Here is a 19,585-nt window from a genome sequence, read left to right on the forward strand (position 1 = left end):
TCCAGTGTCATAGCTCACACACAATGGGGCATCTCTGATTTTATTATCACCTAGTCATCCCAATTTATTCTACAAAATTACCCAAGTCTCTGAAGCACATTTTGACACAGAGGGCTGCAAGGGGCAGACAAACTACCTTCTCTTTATTTCTCTGAGAGAAGTAATTATGTCAGTAAGAGGACATAATTGAGCATTACTCTTACAAACTGGGTAAAATGACACAATTCAGGAATTCACATAACATATTATTTATACTTATCTAAATGCGCATCTATCTGTATTCAGCTTTATGTGTATCAAAATGAAAGAGGTACAAGGAATCAACAGTGTTTAAGAAAAAGAAAGCCTCTTCACTTTGGGTTGAGGAGAGACTAAAGGTTCATGCAAAAAGAGGGAAAGGTTCTTGAAGTGTTAAGGCTTTCCAGTTCTTTCAATTTTGATTTTTTGCTTGCATATTCTCAGATTTACATCCAAATGCTTTCTTGAAATATTTCTGAGTTCCCTTCACTCCTCATTTCCTTTTCCTACCAATCAAGTGTCTCATATAGACTCATGCTACATTTCAGAAATTGATTTTCATCAATTTCCACAGAATCTTCATTAGTTGCAGAATAATACCAAAAGACTGCAAAGTAGAGAAGTATTGTTTTTGTTCATTCGTTCTGTCATTTCCAACTCTTCGTGACCTCATGGACCAGCCCACGCCAGAGCTCCCTGTTGGCCGTCACCACCGCCAGCTCCTTCAAGGTCAATCCAGTACTTCAAGGATGCCATTCATCCATCTTGCCCTTGGTCAGCCCCTCTTCCTTTTTCCTTCCATTTTCCCCAGCATCATTGTCTTCTCTAAGCTTTCCTTTCTTCTCATCTTTGTCTCTACTATTCTTCCCTCCAATCAGTCAGGCTTTATTTCCAGAAGTATGGACTGGTTGGATCTTCTCGCAGTCCAAGGCACTCTCAGAACTTTCCTCCAACACCACAGTTCAAAATCATCTATCTTCCTTCGCTCGGCCTTCCCTATGGTCCAGCTCTCACATCAGTAGGTGACTATGGGGAATACCATTGCTTTAACTATGCGGATCTTCGTTGCCAATGTGATGTCTCCACTCTTCAATATTTTATCTAGATTGGTCATTGCTCTAATCCCAAGAAGTAAGTGTGTCCTAATTTCCTGGCTGCAGTCTGCATCTGCAGTAATCTCTGCACCTAGAAATACAAAGTCTGTCACTGCCTCCCTATTTTCTCCCTCTATTTCCCAGTTGTCAATCATTCTTGTTGCCATAATCTTGGTTTTTTTTTATGTTTAGCTGCAGCCCAGCTTTTGTGCTGTCTTCTTTCACCTTGGTTAGAAGGCTCCTCAGCTCCTCCTCACTTTTGGCCATCAAAGTGGTATCATCTGCATATCTAAAGTTGTTAATGTTTCTTTTGGCAATTTTAACCCCAGCCTTGCATTCATCAAGCCCTGCACATCACATGATGTGTTCTGCATACAAGTTGAATAGGTTGGGTGAGAGTATACAACCCTGCCATATGCCTTTCCCAATCTTGAACCAGTCTGTTTTTCCATGGTCAGTTCTTACTGTTGCTACTTGTTCCTTGTACAGATTCCTCAGGAGAGAGAAAAGAGAAATATTACCTTTGGCAAATACTTAAACTGATCTGGGATGTAGAAATGAAAAGTCCAAAACAATGTTGAGAATTTGTAGGAAATATTTTGCAATGAAGAAACCATCATCTGAATTTCCAAAATATAATTGCATTTAACAGGAACGAAACCTGCGATTACCGGAGATCTTTTCTTCTCCTCTAAAGAGGATCTACATTAGCTCCACCTTTGTTCTCTGAGAAATCAGTGGTACTTGCCATTTTTGATACCTCACTGCATTGTTGTTGTTTTTTTGTTTTGTTGTGTCAGGAGCGATTTGAGAAACTGCAAGTCACTTCTGGTGTGAGAGAATTGGCCGTCTGCAAGGACGTTGCCCAGGGGACGCCTGAATGATTTTGAAGTTTTTATCATCCTTGTGGGAGGCTTCTCTCATTTCCTCGCACGAGGAGCTGGAGATAGAGGATGCTCATCCGCCTCTCCCCGGATTCGAATCTGCAACCTGTCAGTCTTCGGTCTTGCTGGCACAGGGGTTTAACCCACTGCGCCACTGGGGGCTCCCTCACTGGTTGCACATGGAACAAAGGCCGATGAATTTAAATTGGATTTTGCTAAATACTTTTCTTAAAAAGAGATATCACTGCACTGTGTGCATATATTCAATAACTTCTTTCCTTTCCCCCTCTCTCACACATATGCACACATGGCCCCATTAATATAGATATAACATTGGTGAACTAATTGTCCATTTTATAAAGAAAAGATTACTTCACATTTATTGGCAATTACATGAGAACATACAAAGGTATTTTGATGTTTTGTTAATGCTGCATTAGTCATTCAATTCACTCAAAAAGCCTGAAAAACTACTCTCATTTGTAGGTTCTTGTGGGTTTTTTCGGGCTATAGAGCCATGTTCTAGAGGCATTTCTCCTGATGTTTCGCCTGTATATATGGCAAGCATCCTCAGAGGTTGTGAGGTTAGGAGAAAATCCTCAGAGGTTGTGAGGTTAGGAGAGGTTAGGAGAAATGCCTCTAGAACATGGCTCTATAGCCCGAAAAAACCCACAAGAACCTAGTGATTCCAGCCATGAAAGCCTTCGACAATACATACTCTCATTTGATTAGCATTACTTGCAAAAAGCAAAGGAATCCTAAGCAATCATAAAAATTCAGATATTGAAAGAATAGATGATTTAATTAGTGACTATGCAAACAATGTAATTACCTCTTCCATATTAATTTTAAAGAATAAGATAGTTTACTGAAAATATATACACCAATTCTTGCTTATTTTTCTCATTTTTCCCTGCAGCAGTAAAAACTGTTATTCATCTTCCACTGGTTTGATCTGGAGCATGGTACTTGTTTATTCTGCACAAGTTCATATTTCTCCCCTATGTGTTTCAGCCTTGCTCTGCATACAAGCTTTTCGTTTAAAGTTGACAATAGCATTCCATAAAACACATTTGTTCGTATCAACATTCATCCCTCAGGGGCGAAACAACTGTTTGTTTAAATGGCAAAACCTTCCAGTCAGAAGAAGTAAACTCAGTAAAGGTAACCCTATGATAAAGTGTCACTTTCAATCTAAGGATAAGTACAAACATCCCAGTTCACTCCGAGCATTTCTCATTTTCTGAAGTGCACTTACAACACTGAAGAATGAGGAAGCAATTTGGCTCGAAATGAAGAATGTCTCGATATTCAACTCCTCTTTTGTAACTTTCAGATGTGCGTTATTTCTCTATTTGCTTCTCCTTTATTCTGTTATTGTATAGCATCGAATTTTTGAAATCCTTCTTTCGGCAAATAACATGTATGAAAGTTGAAACTGCACATTTGAAGTAACAGGGAAAATTAGTCACTGTGTTCAGGAAACAAATAGAGAGCATAAGCGTGTTTTAGAATAGGGGATGGAGTATCCTGAGGATCATGGTGTTCTTTTTGACACCTCCTGATGGACCGTATCTTTGGAATTGATTTTAAATGGTCTTTTACATCATTTACAAAAAAATCAGCAAATAACTGAACGCAATGGTTACGGTAAGTGTGTACTGAGTACTGGAAGGAAGGGAGGCTCGAGAAACGCAAACATCGAATGAGTTTCTTCACAGTTACTGTTTTGTAGAAGATTATGCACTGTCCTTATATAAATGTGGATAAATCAAAACACAGGAGTAGCAAAATGCAAGAATATTCTGTTTTCTCATTGTGCCTCTGCAGTTTGTCAGTGGTTTTGATATGATATCTCCACCCACTTCCATTGGTTTAGGAGAGAAGAAAAATAAGCTTTACATTAATTGCTACCTTAGACTCACTTTCACACACATAAAATCATTCAATTCACTTGAATAACAGAAGTACACAGCATATAAAGTTTCAAATTAAATTCTTGCTAATGGTAAGTGTAATCATTTTAGCTTCTTATAATGAGACAAAATTTTCATGAATTGAGCATGACTTTTGTTAAGCTATTAAGTGCTTACCATGTCAAGTGAAATGACTTGCAATAAAAAAGCTTCTATTGGATTTTCTTAATCCTTTTTGCAAAGCAATGTCATGCAGCCTAATTTTTCCCCATCTGAATAATATTAATGGTTGGCATAGTACATCCACCGCAGTAGATGATCAACCAAAAAAAGAAATTCAATAGAGAATTGGAAATTAGATTTCACATATAGAAGTGACATTTGAAACATGGGAAGTTATGCATTTTGTTTCTTGGTTGTAGGTGTAACTTTAACATTTCAGCTACTGATAGTTCCTTGAATACAATACACAGGATAAGAAGTTCATTTGTACCAGATAAGAAACTAGAAATCTTAATTTCAAGAGCTTCCTTGATTGAAAAAAACTGCAAAAAATGAACATATATGAAATTAAAGAAATTTAATTTGTTCAAGAATTAAGGATTGTAAGAGGGGGCTCCTTTACACCTCACCAGTATAGTCAATACATTATGTGGGATATGGGAGAGGACCAACTCAATTGTTGTACGCAGCTGTGGTATGCCCTCACCTCCAGCAGTTTAACACTGGCAGACAAACCAGGGTGGTTCCAGTGTTCAGGACACCATATCGCCTCTGCATGTCTGCATGGTGGATCAGTTGGGGCTCCCTGAACCACTGCAGAGGTGGTACGGTGCCACGACTGCACTGCTAGACGGTCAACATATGGTACCCCCTGCACTCCCCTTCCCACATTACAACTGTCTTTATCTTCAACACGACCACCCATGTCACCAAGTGTAGTGTTACTAATTAAACTGGGAATGGAGAGGGGAAGAACCTGCCTTCTTTCCCTTTCCATCTCACTCACAGAGTGGGCATTCTGGTTGACATTAGCCAGAGAAGCCATGAGAAGTTAGGTGAGGATATTGCAGCTGGCTACAAACACAATATGGGGTGGGGTGGGAGGAGTGACAGGGGATTTCCATCCTACAACCCAGGTTGCCTAAGCCTGGGGAACACAGAATGGCAGTCAAGAGAGCTGCCACCAGTTATGGTTAGGAATCAGCTCAGTTGTTTTGACTATCCATCACTTGAGGGAGAATCTGAAATCTGGGTCAAGATTCAAGATTTCCTAAATTTGGAGCAAATTCATGTTAAAACAGCCTTGCCCCAGGTTATGCCAGATCTGTCTCTTGTGGCTTTTCTGCACAAACACTAACCTAAGTGGTCAATGTAGATGTGCCCCTTGACAAGTGGTTCTCAACCTGTGGGTCCCCAGATGTTTTGGCCTTCAACTCCTAGAAATCCTAACAGCTGGTAAACTGGGTGGGATTTCTGGGAGTTGTAGGCCAAAACATCTGGGGACCCACAGGTTGAGAATCACTGCCCTTGACAGCCCAGTTGGAGTCAACAATGGGGCCATATTAAAACAGACATTTGCAAAGGTCTTTGGGCCAAATTGATTTATCCCAAAATCTTTATGCATTACATGGTTTTAACTGTGCTTTTAACTTGTCAACTTGCTTTCAGTCTATTTAAATTATTTCTGCTGTTTTAAATTGCAATCTATTTCTGTAGAGTTTACTTATATGTTGCCCTGAGATTTCATGATACGGGGTGGGATATAAATATTGAAACAAATAAGCATGTAAATAAATAAATAAATAAAAGCATTGATGGGGTATAGAAAGCAAGAACAACTGATTTATTTAAAAAAAAAATTAAAACCTCCTAAACCCTCTCTTGGTCTTCCTCTCTGTAAAAAACATTATAGACTTTTTTTTTGCCAAATGGTGTTGGTACCTCCCCACACCACAATTCCTAAGATTAAATAGCATTGAGATATGGCAGTCGAAGTGGTGCCAAACTGCATCAATTCTACAGTATAGCTGCACCTGAAGTCTTCAGTGGTGCAATCTACACTGATAACTTATGCTGGTATAGATGAAATGATCTATAGGTTGGTATAGATGAAGCCCTGAATGGTCAAACCTCAGTATGGTCTTGGCTGGCATTACCCAAAGTTGGGGAAAAGTCTGAATTCTGTCCAAGTATTTGTGCTTTTCCCTGACATAGGGCTGGTTCCCAAATGCAACTGGATGCAAATGTCCTCACTGCCACACCATGTTTTTTGCACTTGGGCAGCCTGGGAATACAGTGTGGCAGTTCCCCCCCCCCCCCAATTCCTCATTTTGTGGTGGTCTCTGGCTGTGACATAGACCTACCTGTTCTCCATCACTTATCCTTACAACAGCTGAGGAAAAGAGCGAGCACTTGAACTGGCATATGTGAAGAACTATACCAACTCCTTGTTTAGTAATGTTTAAAAAGACACTGAAAATTAGATCTAATAAGGCAACAACAATACATGCTGCAAAGCATAGTACACAGGGAAAAAACAATATAAGATAGAGAACTTACCACTTCTTCATGGGTAGCACCTTCTACGCTTATACCATTCACCTAAAAATGTCACAAAATCATTATTTGTAACTTCAGGTTAATAACAGGGTTGAATAAAATAATTAAAACATTGACGTATTTGGGAAGCAAGATTGTAAGAATAAACTGACCTGTATTACTGCATCTCCTATAAATAACATTCCTGATTGGTCCGCTGTAGAGTTATAAAGAAAATCACACATTAATTGAGAGACTTAAATTAATGGCATATTTTGCTACAGCAATTGTACCAAGTACTGTCCTTGTAACAGTTATTCCTGAAACTGCCTCTCTTGTAAAAATGCCAGGAGCATAGCAATCATTTGGTAAAGCTAAATAGATTGGTAGCAATTCTAAGGAAATTAAGAGAGCGACTTTCCAGTCACAAAAGATTATTTAATATGAGACACAAGTGTCGCTTCTTGCTAATGATGGATTTCATTAAATTATAAAGGAAGTGTGATTCATATTTTTCATTAGGCTTGGTAAGATAGTGAAATAGAAATGTCCCCCCCCCCCCCACCTTCTTTCTTACTGAGATGATGTGCAGAGACTGGTATAATCAAAGAGATTGCAGAAAGAATGTAGTAAGGCAATTTAGTGTGAACTTTGGATTTACTCTATTAAACAGAGTAACACAGTATATTATTTCAACCAGTAATTTGCAAAGTTTCTGCAACATACAATTAATGTTATCTTGCCAACTGAATTAATAGTAAAGTGTCAAACTGACTCTTTTAGGACTTTATCCCATATTGCCCCCTCCTCCCATTTCTAAACACTTAGAGTCCATTGAGGGTATGATTTATGACAGAGCTCTTCTCATTACGCAGAGGAACTTCCTGTCAGTTGTCATGCTTTGTTAGGGAAAGGTCTGAAACAGTCCAAAAAAAATGGGGGGGGGGGCAGCATCTTCTAGACTCAGTAACTGAGATATAGCTGGAGAAAATACCCAAAAATGCATGGAAGAAGACCTTGAATTTGCCTAGGTTGAAGAAGGGATGTTCCTTTGGGCAGTTTGCTAGCAAGCCTTAACATACCTCCCAAAAGCCTGCTTCATGAACCTGGCATTGTATTTTTTGACATTAATATAATCATTTGATTTAATCATTAGGGGCCTTCTGGTGGCACAGTGGGTTAAACAGCTGAGCTGCTGAACTTGATGACCAAAAGGTTGATGGTTTGAATCTGAGGAGCGGGGTGAGCTCCCACGGTTAGGCCCAGCTTCTGTCAACCTAGCAGTTTGAAAACATGCAAATGTGAGTAGATCAATAGGCAGCCTTGGCAGGAAGATAATGGTGCTCCATGCAGTCATGCTGGCCACATGACCTTGGAAGCACCTATGGACAACATCAGCTCTTCAGCTTAGAAATGGAGATGAGCACCACCTCACAGAGTCAGACACGACTAGACTTAATGTCAGGGGAAACTTTTACCTTTACCTAGTCCTTTGAAATACTGAGCTTTTTAAATCTCTGCTAGCTTTTTAAATCTCGGACTTCTGCAAGGGAGAGTACTGAGATTGGAGAAAAACCAATCTCTTTAAATCAGTGTCTTTTTAAATGTATATCTCTTTAAATCAGGAGCTGTGGTGACACAATGGGTTAAACCCTGGTGCCGGTTGAACTGCTGACCTGAAAGTCAGCTGTTCGAATCCACGACACTGGTGATCTCCCATCTGTCAACTCCAGATTCTTATGTGGGGACATGAGAGAAGCCTATCACAGGATGGTAAAACATCCGGCCATCCCCTGGGCAATGTATCTGCAGACGGCCAATTCTCTCATGTCACAAGTGACTTGCAGTTTCTCAAGTCATTTCTGACATAAAAAAGGCCTCTGTTCTCTTCCAAAGCAGCTAAATGGGAATGAGGGAAAAGTCCTGGTGTCCAGAGTTGATATAAAATAGGCCAGAAAAAATTGTAGTATACATTAGGAACTGCAATTAGTGTGATTCCTGTTATTAGATAAACAAAAAAACTGACACTCAAATGGAACCCAAACAATATCAGTATTTTTTTTAAAAAAAGATTGCATTTTCATATAAAATGGGAATACAATTGAATGCCACACAATAAATACCAAGCACCATAAATTGTACACTTGAAAAGCACATTATTCCCTGGGCTAAAATGGTACAGTTGGGAATATGTAAGCTAAGATGATAAATAGCAAGCTTTTGAGGTAAATCAACATAACATTCAACTGGCTGTCCACCGTCTGGAAGGAATGCTATGATTTCCTCTTAAATTCTAAGGTGATATATTATCCAGCTTATGTTTTTCTTTGTTTTGTCTCACACAATAATTTTAAAGCACCACAATATGTTCAATGGTAGTACTTCTGTTGTGTTGTGTTCCAAGAAATTACTGTATGCAAACACTACAGATGGTAAAGAAAGCAAAATCTGGTGCATGTTAGAGGGGAAATATGAGTTCTGAAAATGTGATTAGCAACATTAAGTCTGATGGCAGAGGACAATGTTTTTCTCTTACTCTGGAACATAAATGTTATAGTTAAAGATGAACACAAGAAAGTGTCTACATCTGATGTTAGGTCATGGGTCCCCTTAACATGATCCTACCAACATCAAGAGAAATGGCATTCCAAAGCTTGCTTTCAAAACGGAGTACTGAGACGTTGCTCTTCTATAACGAGAAGCAAAATCCAAATTCCTGCAGTCTCTAGTACAGTATTACAGAAAACCAAACTTTTAATTAATTGTTTCTTAAATTCTATTTCCCCTTAGCCATTGGTGCTTCTGAAATCAGTGCCACAGCAAACTGCTTCCTCCTTGTGGCCAAAACATCATTTTTAGTGTAAGAATAGAACAAGGCCATGCGAAAGGCAATAGCATATCCATCTTTATATTGAACCCGCAATTATAGCAACTGCAAAATGTATCCCAAATCCATTATGTACAGCAGGAAATTAAATCTATATACAGATCTTGCATTGCTTCATAATTCTTCAGAACAGAAATTGATTCATCATATATTTCCAGAAGAAGGGTAATGATATAACCATAGGCTAAGCCCTTTATGTTCCATTAATTCCAATAACAAAGTTTAGATTTAACAACTCAAAACATTCCCTATACAGAGCTGTGTCCTTCCACACTGCCCCTATACTCCAGAATCTGATCCCAGATTATCTTCTTATTCCAGATTATCTGGCAGTGGAGACTGATATAATTGAGTTTAAAGCAGATAATCATGGATCAGATCCTGGGCTATAGGACAACGTAGAAGAGGCCTTACACATTATTTGTACTTTGGCCTTTGACCTAAGACTCAGTTTTCATTTCTCCCTCTAACTACATAGTCAAAGGAATTACAGGACCACTGATAAACAGGAAAGTTCAAGGTCTCCATATCCCTTATTCTGCTTCCTATCCCATTAAATTTTGGCTGCTAAAGGAAGATTAAAACCTGAATGTAAGCAGAGAAGACAAAACTGCTTGTACCAGTAAAACTATCATGGATTAAAAGGATGATGTTTCTCCTGTGATTTCTTGATATCTCTGGATAATGGAAAAACACACACTGCCAATCTGATCATTTTATCTTAAATGTATTTTATCTTGTGGCTATGCTCTGCTTTTCCCCAGATGGCACATCAATCAAATCTTAGCTTCATATTCTTTATTTACAGCTTTGTGGTTATTATACTGGCATGGTACTCAAACATAAGCTTGCTACAGAAGATGATAAAAAGACCGCAGTATGAATTTGCGATACCAAAATATTGACTTGAAACAACACGCAGGGGAAAAGGGCAAGAAGTAGCATCAGGGGTTTAGTTCCTTCAAGTTAATAAACTCTGAGCATAGAAAGTGTAAAGTGAAGCTTATAAATGATTTAGAAACTCCTAGAAGAATATGGTTTTTAAAACACAGTTTCACAAACATTTCCTTCTTGGGGATGATCAGAAAGACTTATATGGCATTCTCTAATCCCAGCACAGCCTAAAATAAGGCCTGCTACTATGCTTTGCAACAGAACTGTGTAATCTACCTCAATAGTGTGGGTTATGATCATTCTACTTCCTTATATGCACTGTATTTGATACAAAGTTATTTCTATCCCCCCCCCTTCTATTTATCTCAGGGCCCTTTCACAGAGCCATATAATCCAGAATATCAAGGCAGATAATAATCATAATGAAGTGAGTTATCCAAGTTTACAATGCTACATAATCCAGTTCAATGTGGATTTTATACAACTGTGTGGAAGAGGCTTTAGAAAAGAAGCATGAAGGATGCTTGATAAAAACAATATAAATGTGTACTTGATATCTTTCTTTTCTTTATATTTTGCATTTCTTATAACAGCTTTCTTCATCAGTTGATTTCCAGATGTTTTCAATAATCATATCTGGGACTCCTGCTCATGGGCCATGCTGGCTAGGAATGATGGGAACTTAAGTACAAAACATTGGGGGGAGGCACTAGACTGGGGTTGCATTCTGCATCCTGGGCACACAGAAAACTGGGCAATTTGGAAGGCGCTGAACAGACTGCACTCTGACACCACGAGATGCAGAGCCAATCAAGAAATGGGGCTACAAAGTGGAGTCCACAACATGTGAGTGTGGAGAAGAGCAAACTGCCAACTAGTTGGTATAGCTACAAATATTCTCTATAGTCATGTTCAAATGTAAAGTCTTCAGAAATTCTCCCATGGCAAAACCTTATGTTTCATAACTAAAATTCCACTTTTTATATAAAAAAATTAAAAGAACGGAAGCTTTTAAAATATTTTTTCCAAGTTTCCAAATCCATTATTTGAACAAGGTACTAAATCCAGTCTTTAAACATCCCTCCTCTCAGGCACCTGCAATATACTCTCGTATCTTACAGCAGCGCAGTTAGTACCAACATGGATATGATTAATATTACAGGTAAAAGGCTTACTGAGCTGAATAATATGACACTGAATCCTCTGAAGTAATGAATATTTAAAGTATTATAAAGGAATAAAAAGGAAGGCAGGTTGCTATCGTCAATCTTTCTATTCAAATATAGCACCAGATGTTTCTTGCTTTAAGACAATGTGGAGAAAATATATGAAAACAAGAGGCAAAACCGAACATTTCTAGGTAACAGAAGAGATGCTTTTCTGTTGAGGTCTGTAGATGAAAAGGAAAAGAAGAAAACTATCACATAAAAATGCAATCCATTACCAAAGAACATCAGCTCTAATTTTCTTCTACAGTAATTTGCTGCTGTGAAAGATATAATTGTGCTTGCCCATAAATGGCTGTACATCCCAGAGTATGGTTACTAGAGCACAGATTAAGCTGGGTCCATTGGTGGACTTCCACTGCTAGAATGGCAAGATCCACTGGAAGTGTGGATGGATAATTTTTCCTTCCCCATACCATTTTCCTCCAGACCCTCAAGACTGACTTCGGGGAAACAGGACCACCCTACCCCCAGTTTTGTACTGATATAAAGCACTGTAGGGGGGGAGGGGAATCATGCCCCATGGTAATCCACAGAAGGTTGGATTTAGGTGACTGGAAGCATTAGAGGGGGTTATGATGGAAAAGCCATTATGTCTGGAAGAATGGGATTGAATGTTTTTGAAATGCTTTGATGAACCACATTAACAATCCTTCTTCAACAGAGACCATTACTTTTCCTGCTTGTACAACTGTACATAGTATAACTGTAGAACCATGAAAGGATGGGCAACCCTGCAGCTTTTGCAGAAATGGAAAGTCAGGCAAAGGGCATCATCAAAAAAGCTGTCAACATTATGTGACTATGAGGCTTGAGAAAAAAAGTCTGAAAAAAGTCTTGACCAGTGTGCATTAGAAAGAAAAGTACATCTCATAAAAGCAAACATCCCTAGGCTTTAGACACATAAAATGTGAGTTTCAATATATAGTAGGCATTGTATTTAATTTAAAATATTCTGAAGATCACACATGAAGGGGACTTCACACAAGGAAAGAACCAAATCAACACTGACTTTGTTGTATTGTTATCAACTCATTTCCTTCAAAATGCCACTAACTTGAACTCCATAAATTTAATTGAAAAGGTGATAATGGGAATGGAATCCAAGTCTCCTTGTGTCTTTGAGCGCTTCCAGACAGCATCAAAATGCAGGATAAATAAAATCATGGAACCTGACAGCAAGTCCAAAGACAGACCTGTCAGTCCTGATAAATGGCCCCCCTGCCACCTTCCTTTGTAGCTGATCTTTGAAATCTCAAGATGGACAGGGGACATCCAGTGGAAGTTTACTCTTTTTTAAATTGATGCTCCAAGACGCGCTGGATCTCATATGTGCTCATGTACATATCTAAATGTATACACAAGCAGATTTCTTATTTTCTTCCTACTGTAAATTCAAGCTCTCTTCAAATTCATAAAGATCAGAACAAAGGAATGATTGCAGAGAGTTCTCATTGTAATTGCTTTCCATTTGTTCTTTCATTTAGCCTCATGTGTGTCCGTGGATCCATTTGCTCAGCTGTTTTGGCATTTTAACATGCACATATGCCGGAGCTGTCCACACCAGAATATACAAACAAAATCAGGTGTTTTCCTTGATTGCAGAGGTATATAGCCATGCGAAGATGTACATTTTTGGCAGATATTGGATTTTAAGTATACTTTTTTAACATGTGTGTTTCAGATGTTAATCTGAATTAGCATGTATTTTTGCGAAATGTCATTTAGTCACACATTTCTTTTATCTCGGTTTCTTCTGCATTTTAGGGCATGTTTAGCAAGGCTCCCCAAAAGGCTCTGATTGTAGGTTATAAAGAAATACTCCGCTTTCTCTAAATACAACTGTTATCTGGAACAGTCACTTGCTCAACCTATTCATTTTAGCTGTCCATAATCGTATCCAATTAGTCTAACTATTTTGCTTACCCTATCCATTATAGCTGTGCTGTTTAAGCTGTTCTAGCATTTGCTGTAGGTTTGGCTACCCAAATCCTCTGGTAAAAAAGCAAACATACCACAACTATTGCAGGTGACTGCAACAACTTCATCACAATCCATACCCAGTAATAGTTATTTTGGCACTGAAACAGAATTCTGCCTCCCCAAACACCACTGTTAAATGCCCACATGAAAATGCCTGTTGATTTTATTGCCTGTTTGCCAACCTCCAAGGGTTTAGGCTGCAATTATATTTAAAGCTAGTGGCTGCTAGCGCCTCTCCAAGAAAGCCTATGTGCACAGGTAGACACAACAGAACAACAGAATGCTAACGAGCACACAGCCAAGCTTCACTCAGCTCACACATACAACCAGCTTTAAAACAAGAGACACAAGATCTTTGCTCTTTTGGGTTGTTGTAGGTTTTTTCGGGCTATATGGCTATGTTCTTTGGTCTTTTCCTCACTCCTATAGTTATTTGGGAAAAGGACTGCTGGACCTAGGTGACATTTTTAGACTTGGATAAAACAGCTGAGACCAAGGAAAATCCTTGGAGCGTATTTTATAGAGAAAGCAGCAAAACGGATCAAGAGGGCCTCACACAGCCCTGTTCAATGGCTCTGTAAGGATAGGATTTATAGAAACCCTGAACAGCTTCCTTCATTCTCAAAAGAGCCTTTAAAGGAATGGTGTCAGATTATATCTCCAGGCTGGATTTGTGCTCCCTGTGCCCCGCTCCCACTGCAGAATGTTCATACAAGAATGTTTATTGTATTTCCACACAAACTAAACCATTTCAGCTTTTTTCTTCCTCCTAAATAAGTATCTAAGAGCTTCTGAATAAATTTTGAATATGTGTGTGTTTGTGGAAATCCATATTTGCACAAAACATACATTTTCTGTTCAAGAACATGTTTTATGTGCTGAAAACTACATCGTTTTCTTGGGGTGGTACCAAACATACATTAAACCTACTTTGGAGCAGACCAACTTTGAAGGGAGTTTAAGTCTACACAGCCAGGGGGGAAAGGGGCTTTGCCTGTTGGTTGTCCACATGCCATTCCAAAGAGTTTCAGGATGGCATCTGGCCATCCACCCCTTCCCCCCGAAAAACCCCTTAAAATAAAAATAAAACTTACATGGCACCATTAGGCTCCTCTTCAGAAATTATGGAACATGCTAATGATGTGCGGGGGGGGGGGTCACTCCTGGCTCCCCTGTCTTCTGGCGCATCATTCTATCAGACCTGAAGAGAGGCCTAGTGGTGCCTGGTAAGTTTTATTTTTATTTTAAGGGTTTTGGGAAGGAGGTGGGCACCATCTTGCATCTTTGGGCTCCAGGAGCCCAAAAGGTGAGAGATGGGTGCGTGAATAGGCCCCCACAGGACCCATAGTCCAGTGGACCTGGGCCTTTCACAAAGCCTTCCCAAGTTTTGAGCTACACAAAAATGCTAGGCAATTTGAAAAAAGTAAGACAAGGACAAATCTAGATATAGATATTTTGAAATATTGTGGTGGAAAGAAGACTGCCATGTGATAACTTACTTTAAATTGAAAATATCCAGTCTCAGAAATTCTATTGATTTTTTTAAATCTCCGAATCTCCCTTAATTCAGCCAGGATTTTTGTATCTGTTTGTACCTCACTAGTTGCTAGTGAAACAATGTCCTTGCTTTTGGATTTTACTCAAAACTTTCAAGTAGCTATCTAAAGCCCCTTTTACACTGCCATATAAAATCCAGATTATCTTCTTTGAACTTGATTATATGGCAATGGCAATGTAGTCTTGGATAATCCAGTTCAAAGCAGATAATAAGGATGTCAGTGTAGAAGGGGCCTAAAATATCAGATAATCCACATTATCTGCTTTGATCTGGATTATATGAGTCTACACTGCCATATACTCCAATTCAAATAAGATATTCTGGATTTTATATTGCAGTGTAGAAGAGGCCTCTGTTTCCATTTCAGAAACTTGTTACTCTTTCCAGGGCTCTTTCCCAAAGCTGTAAGTGTCTTATTGCTAGGTTCCTTCTCACACTGTTGGAGTAAGTGAAACTAATGAATATTCACTGGAACCTTGCTGGTCAGGTGTATGCATTATTGAATGGTTTACAGTGCTATAAACACTGTAAAGGGGGGGGGGGCATGGTAGCGTGTAAGTTCTAAGTTAGAAAATATTACAGTTATTCAAGCCTGAAAAAACCCACATTTTTATCTAAGCCTGAAAGCAAAAGTGACAATCAAGATAGAAGTAGCATGCCAATAGCTGATATTTTTAGCTCCAAATAAGTACTATCTCCTTGCTAATGGAATAGCTTTATCTTTACTGTATGAAACTAGAGAGTATTTAATCTATTGTGGTGCCATTTCACAGAGATATGTTAAATATGCAAAAGATGGGTGAGCTGTGTATTTTCTGCATAGATCCTAAGGGAAAGAATGCATATTTCCTACAATATTCTACTCAGTTCTGGTGACATAGAATTTTCATGACTGTGGGAAGGAGCTAATGTTATCATTTTTGGGGAAAATAAGTAGAACCAGAGTTTCAATCCCATCTACAGCCACCCCCATATCTTCAAAACCGAAAACATGAATGTTGGAAACCCTCCAGAACAGGTTTTCAGGTGATACTAAAGACTGCAGGGGAGCAAGAAAGTAAATACCACTGTGCTAGAAAATGTCTCTTGGCTCAAAGGTGGGTTTGAACCATTCTTTCTGCTATCATTCTGTGTTTATTCTCACTGCTGTCTTCAAATTTTAAAGGAACTAGTCCTGCTAGCCCAAATCCAAACCTAACTTGCTGCTTCAAGTCCCATCACTGGCCTGTTATGGTAATTGTAGCAGGAGAAAAAGAGATTATTAAGACCCACAGCATACAAGGACTGATAAACATAGTGAGTTAGGGCATTCTAGACAGTGTCAAGCTGATAATAATGCTCCTGCTTTGAAAAAAATCAGAGGAACAGCCCATCTAAATGGGCCATAAATGGTACTCCGGATCAGCATTGCTACTTAGTCAACTCATGGGCTGGCAGGTGTCCATAGTGCATGACCCTAAGGTAGCTCATTGATTGGATGGCAGCCACATGACCCAGTGGCACCAGAACCGTTTTTGCGCTGTTGGGTGGAAATCTTTACCTGCTCCAACATTCTGTTTTTTTGTGGTGCCTATTAAGCAAGAAAATGGGATTGGTCACCACTGTGGCATCTGTGAGCCACCCTGAGTCTCCTTCGGGATGAAAAGGGCAAGATATAAATGCAGTAAATAAATAAATACATATATTGGTAATAGCTGGAGTTACAAAGTGAAGCAAGATAGTGGTGGGTGGCAGGCGGAGCAGGGGGTGGGGAGACTCGAATAGCATTACTCCAGGTGCTGAGCAATGAACACTGCCAGTTTTGGGCAGGAAGGCATTGCAAAGCCCAGAACAATAGTGGCAGTGTCGGTGCTACCCCACATCCTCAGGCTAATTGGGAAAAGTAAGATGGCAGTGTGTAAACAACTACAGCAGCTTCCTGAACAGGAATTGGTCCAACTGTTTCCATTGTCTAGTACACGGCCTTCTCCTGCCTTAGGCAGTCTTTTCTCGGTGTTATGGTACAACCACAACAGAGTTCATTCACCCCGAACTGACTCATATGGCCTATGTAAATGGGTTAGAAGTTGAAGAATCCAGCAGTAAAATTATGTGTGTGTGTCCCCCCCCCCCCCCTCAAAAAAATCAGCAGCAAATGAGCTATATTTATGCAGTTACAAAGACACTGGGCAAAAGATGAAGGGAAAAGAGCAAAAAAAAAAGGGAGGGGAAAGGTTCAAAGCTTAGTTGTCACTGCTTTTAAAGAAGATGTTACATATATATTGTAAGAAAAACCTAAATATCATTCTCCCCCATATCACTAAGTACATGGAGCACTTTTCCCCAGTATTCTATCTTCTATTTACGAGGAGAAAGGGACTCTGGAATCTGGAAATAATGTTCTAGACAGGGCACCTTTAGTTCTTCAAAAAGTACCTTAAAGGAATAAAAGGAGTTTTCATCAGCATAAAAAAATGAGATATCACATTAATTGGTCACAGTGATTTATTAATCTTTGAACAAGAAATTTAATATTTTCTTTTCATTCTAATGTGCAAGAATAAAGAATTTACAAAGATTTCTCCCTAGTGGGTGAGATCAGAGGAAATTTTGTTCATTGTATAACTATTTCCTCACTTTTTGGATTTTTTTTTGAATGTTTTATATTTATGCTGCCCATGTCCAGCACATTATTTCTATGAAAAAAAATGTTTTAGGTAAAATATACTTTTCTGCAGGAACACATTTTAAGCAAAAGGCAATGGTAGTGTTTGTTTATTCTACACAAACACTAGGGGAAAATGCAAAATAAATAAATAACTACATTTAAATAAAAATCACAAAGTAGCATTTTTAACGGTGTCTTAATGTGTCAGGATACTTTTTCATCAAGGATGAGAAAATTATGATGATTGTTTATAGTTTTTCTTCTGAGTTGCAGTTTCTTCATTTTAACTCTCTGCCCCAGAGTGTGGTGGAGGCTCCTTCTTTGGAGGCTTTTAAACAGAGGCTGGGTGGCCATCTGTCGGGGGGTGATTTAAATGTGAGTTTCCGACTTCTTGGCAGGAGGTTGGACTGGATGGTTCATGAAGTCTCTACCAACACTATGATTCTATGATTCTCTTAGGACTTGACCCCACAATGCCAACAACGTAACAATGTTTGCTATTGGGATATACATATGTGTGTGCGTGCGTGTGTGCTTGGTCGTGTTGTCAATGTTTATTCTAACATGATGACAGCTCTTTTTCATGATTTCTAACAACTGCTGCTGAGCTATTTTATGGGCAGCAGCATCTAAAAAAGCCTGCCTAATGATGGAACTGCTGTGGTCACAGACAGAAGGTAACTAAGTACATTCCCCATTGATATTGATAGGAAAATGGAAATAAGGCCATACTGAAGCAAGAATAAAACACCAAACAGTACAGTGCCACTGAATGAAAATTAAGCAAGGGAAACATCAAAAGCTTCTATGGGCAAATAAGCATTTGTTTTTACCTGCTTGGTCTTTAAATATTTTTGATATAACTACAGGCACTTTGTGCTCAGCACCACCCTGAAAGAGACACAGAATGATAATATCAACCTTAGTTGATCTGCCCATCATCTTGATTCATGCATTACATAGAACAAAGAAATATAAAGACAGAATTATGCATACCTTTATACTTAAGCCCAAGCCACCAACTGGTTGTCTGTGAAGTTTAACAGTTCTGTGCTTTAAAAAATGGTAGAAAAAATAAATTCAGGTGAAAATACAATATTAGATGCATGCATATTGCGTACATGCTAATTTTTCATGTTTACATAGTTGGCTGGAATTCAGAGTTAACTAGAATTACCCATCTATACTCATCCTTGCTCACAGTCCAAACACAGACACCCTTGCCACGAACATAACTGCCCCCCCCCTACTTTAACAGACATCGGTCACACTGAGAGTAGGAGGGTGAGGAGTGGTAACATCAACCACTTATATCATGACTCTCTTTATGTATCTGATGCCCCATAAAGTAGAGTGTTCAGATTGGGATGTGTTACTTAATTGTGGATTCCTATGCATCAGGCCATGCAGAATTCCAGCAGTTGCTTCTAGGACATTGAGAGGTTATGCCTGGAAAAGGGAATATGGTATTTGATCCAGACTGATCTGATTACTACCGAAAGAGGACTCTTTGCTTATTCACTTATGAAAGAGAAATTATTAGATTTTTTTTCTGTATATACCTTGAATCACATAGTGTTCTACCATGCCCACAGAACTTTTTTGATTTGCCATTGTGATCCCAACTGAGATCACTTTCTACTTTCCGATTAACAAAAAACATCAAGAAGAATGACATGACCCCTTTCTGCTCTTGCAAAGCTAAAAATGCAGGGCAAAACTAAAAATGCAGGACATTGCTTCAAAAGCATATGTTTGTTTGGCTAGCTGCTATCATTTATACTCTTGATTTCCATTTGTAGTTTTCAAATGGATCCTTTTCCAAATACAGATGTTGTTCTTGTAGTAAATCTCCCTACCCCCCCCCCCCCCATTAATCCATTTCTGTTGGTTCAATCTTCTTTTTTAAAGACAAGTACGTGAGATAACATTTTTAT

General features: G+C 38.9%; 1 protein-coding gene across 3 annotated transcripts in view; it reads right to left on the reverse strand.

Moving 5' to 3' along the window:
- Window positions 1-19,585, reverse strand: part of SNTG2 (syntrophin gamma 2) — a 263,517-nt gene that overhangs the window by 116,559 nt on the left and 127,373 nt on the right. For 2 of the 3 annotated variants that reach the window (XM_060752731.2, XM_060752732.2), the window contains exons 3-6: window positions 18,645-18,701; window positions 18,482-18,539; window positions 6,627-6,670; window positions 6,475-6,516 (exon numbers count right to left, since the gene is read on the reverse strand). In XM_060752731.2, coding sequence (XP_060608714.1) covers window positions 6,475-6,516; window positions 6,627-6,670; window positions 18,482-18,539; window positions 18,645-18,701 — 201 coding nt within the window. The remainder of the gene's footprint in view (window positions 1-6,474; window positions 6,517-6,626; window positions 6,671-18,481; window positions 18,540-18,644; window positions 18,702-19,585) is intronic. The other variant, XM_060752734.2, reaches the window with a different exon arrangement.

Source organism: Anolis sagrei, chromosome 1 (genome assembly GCF_037176765.1).
Source record: "Anolis sagrei isolate rAnoSag1 chromosome 1, rAnoSag1.mat, whole genome shotgun sequence".
Lineage (NCBI taxonomy): Eukaryota > Metazoa > Chordata > Lepidosauria > Squamata > Dactyloidae > Anolis > Anolis sagrei.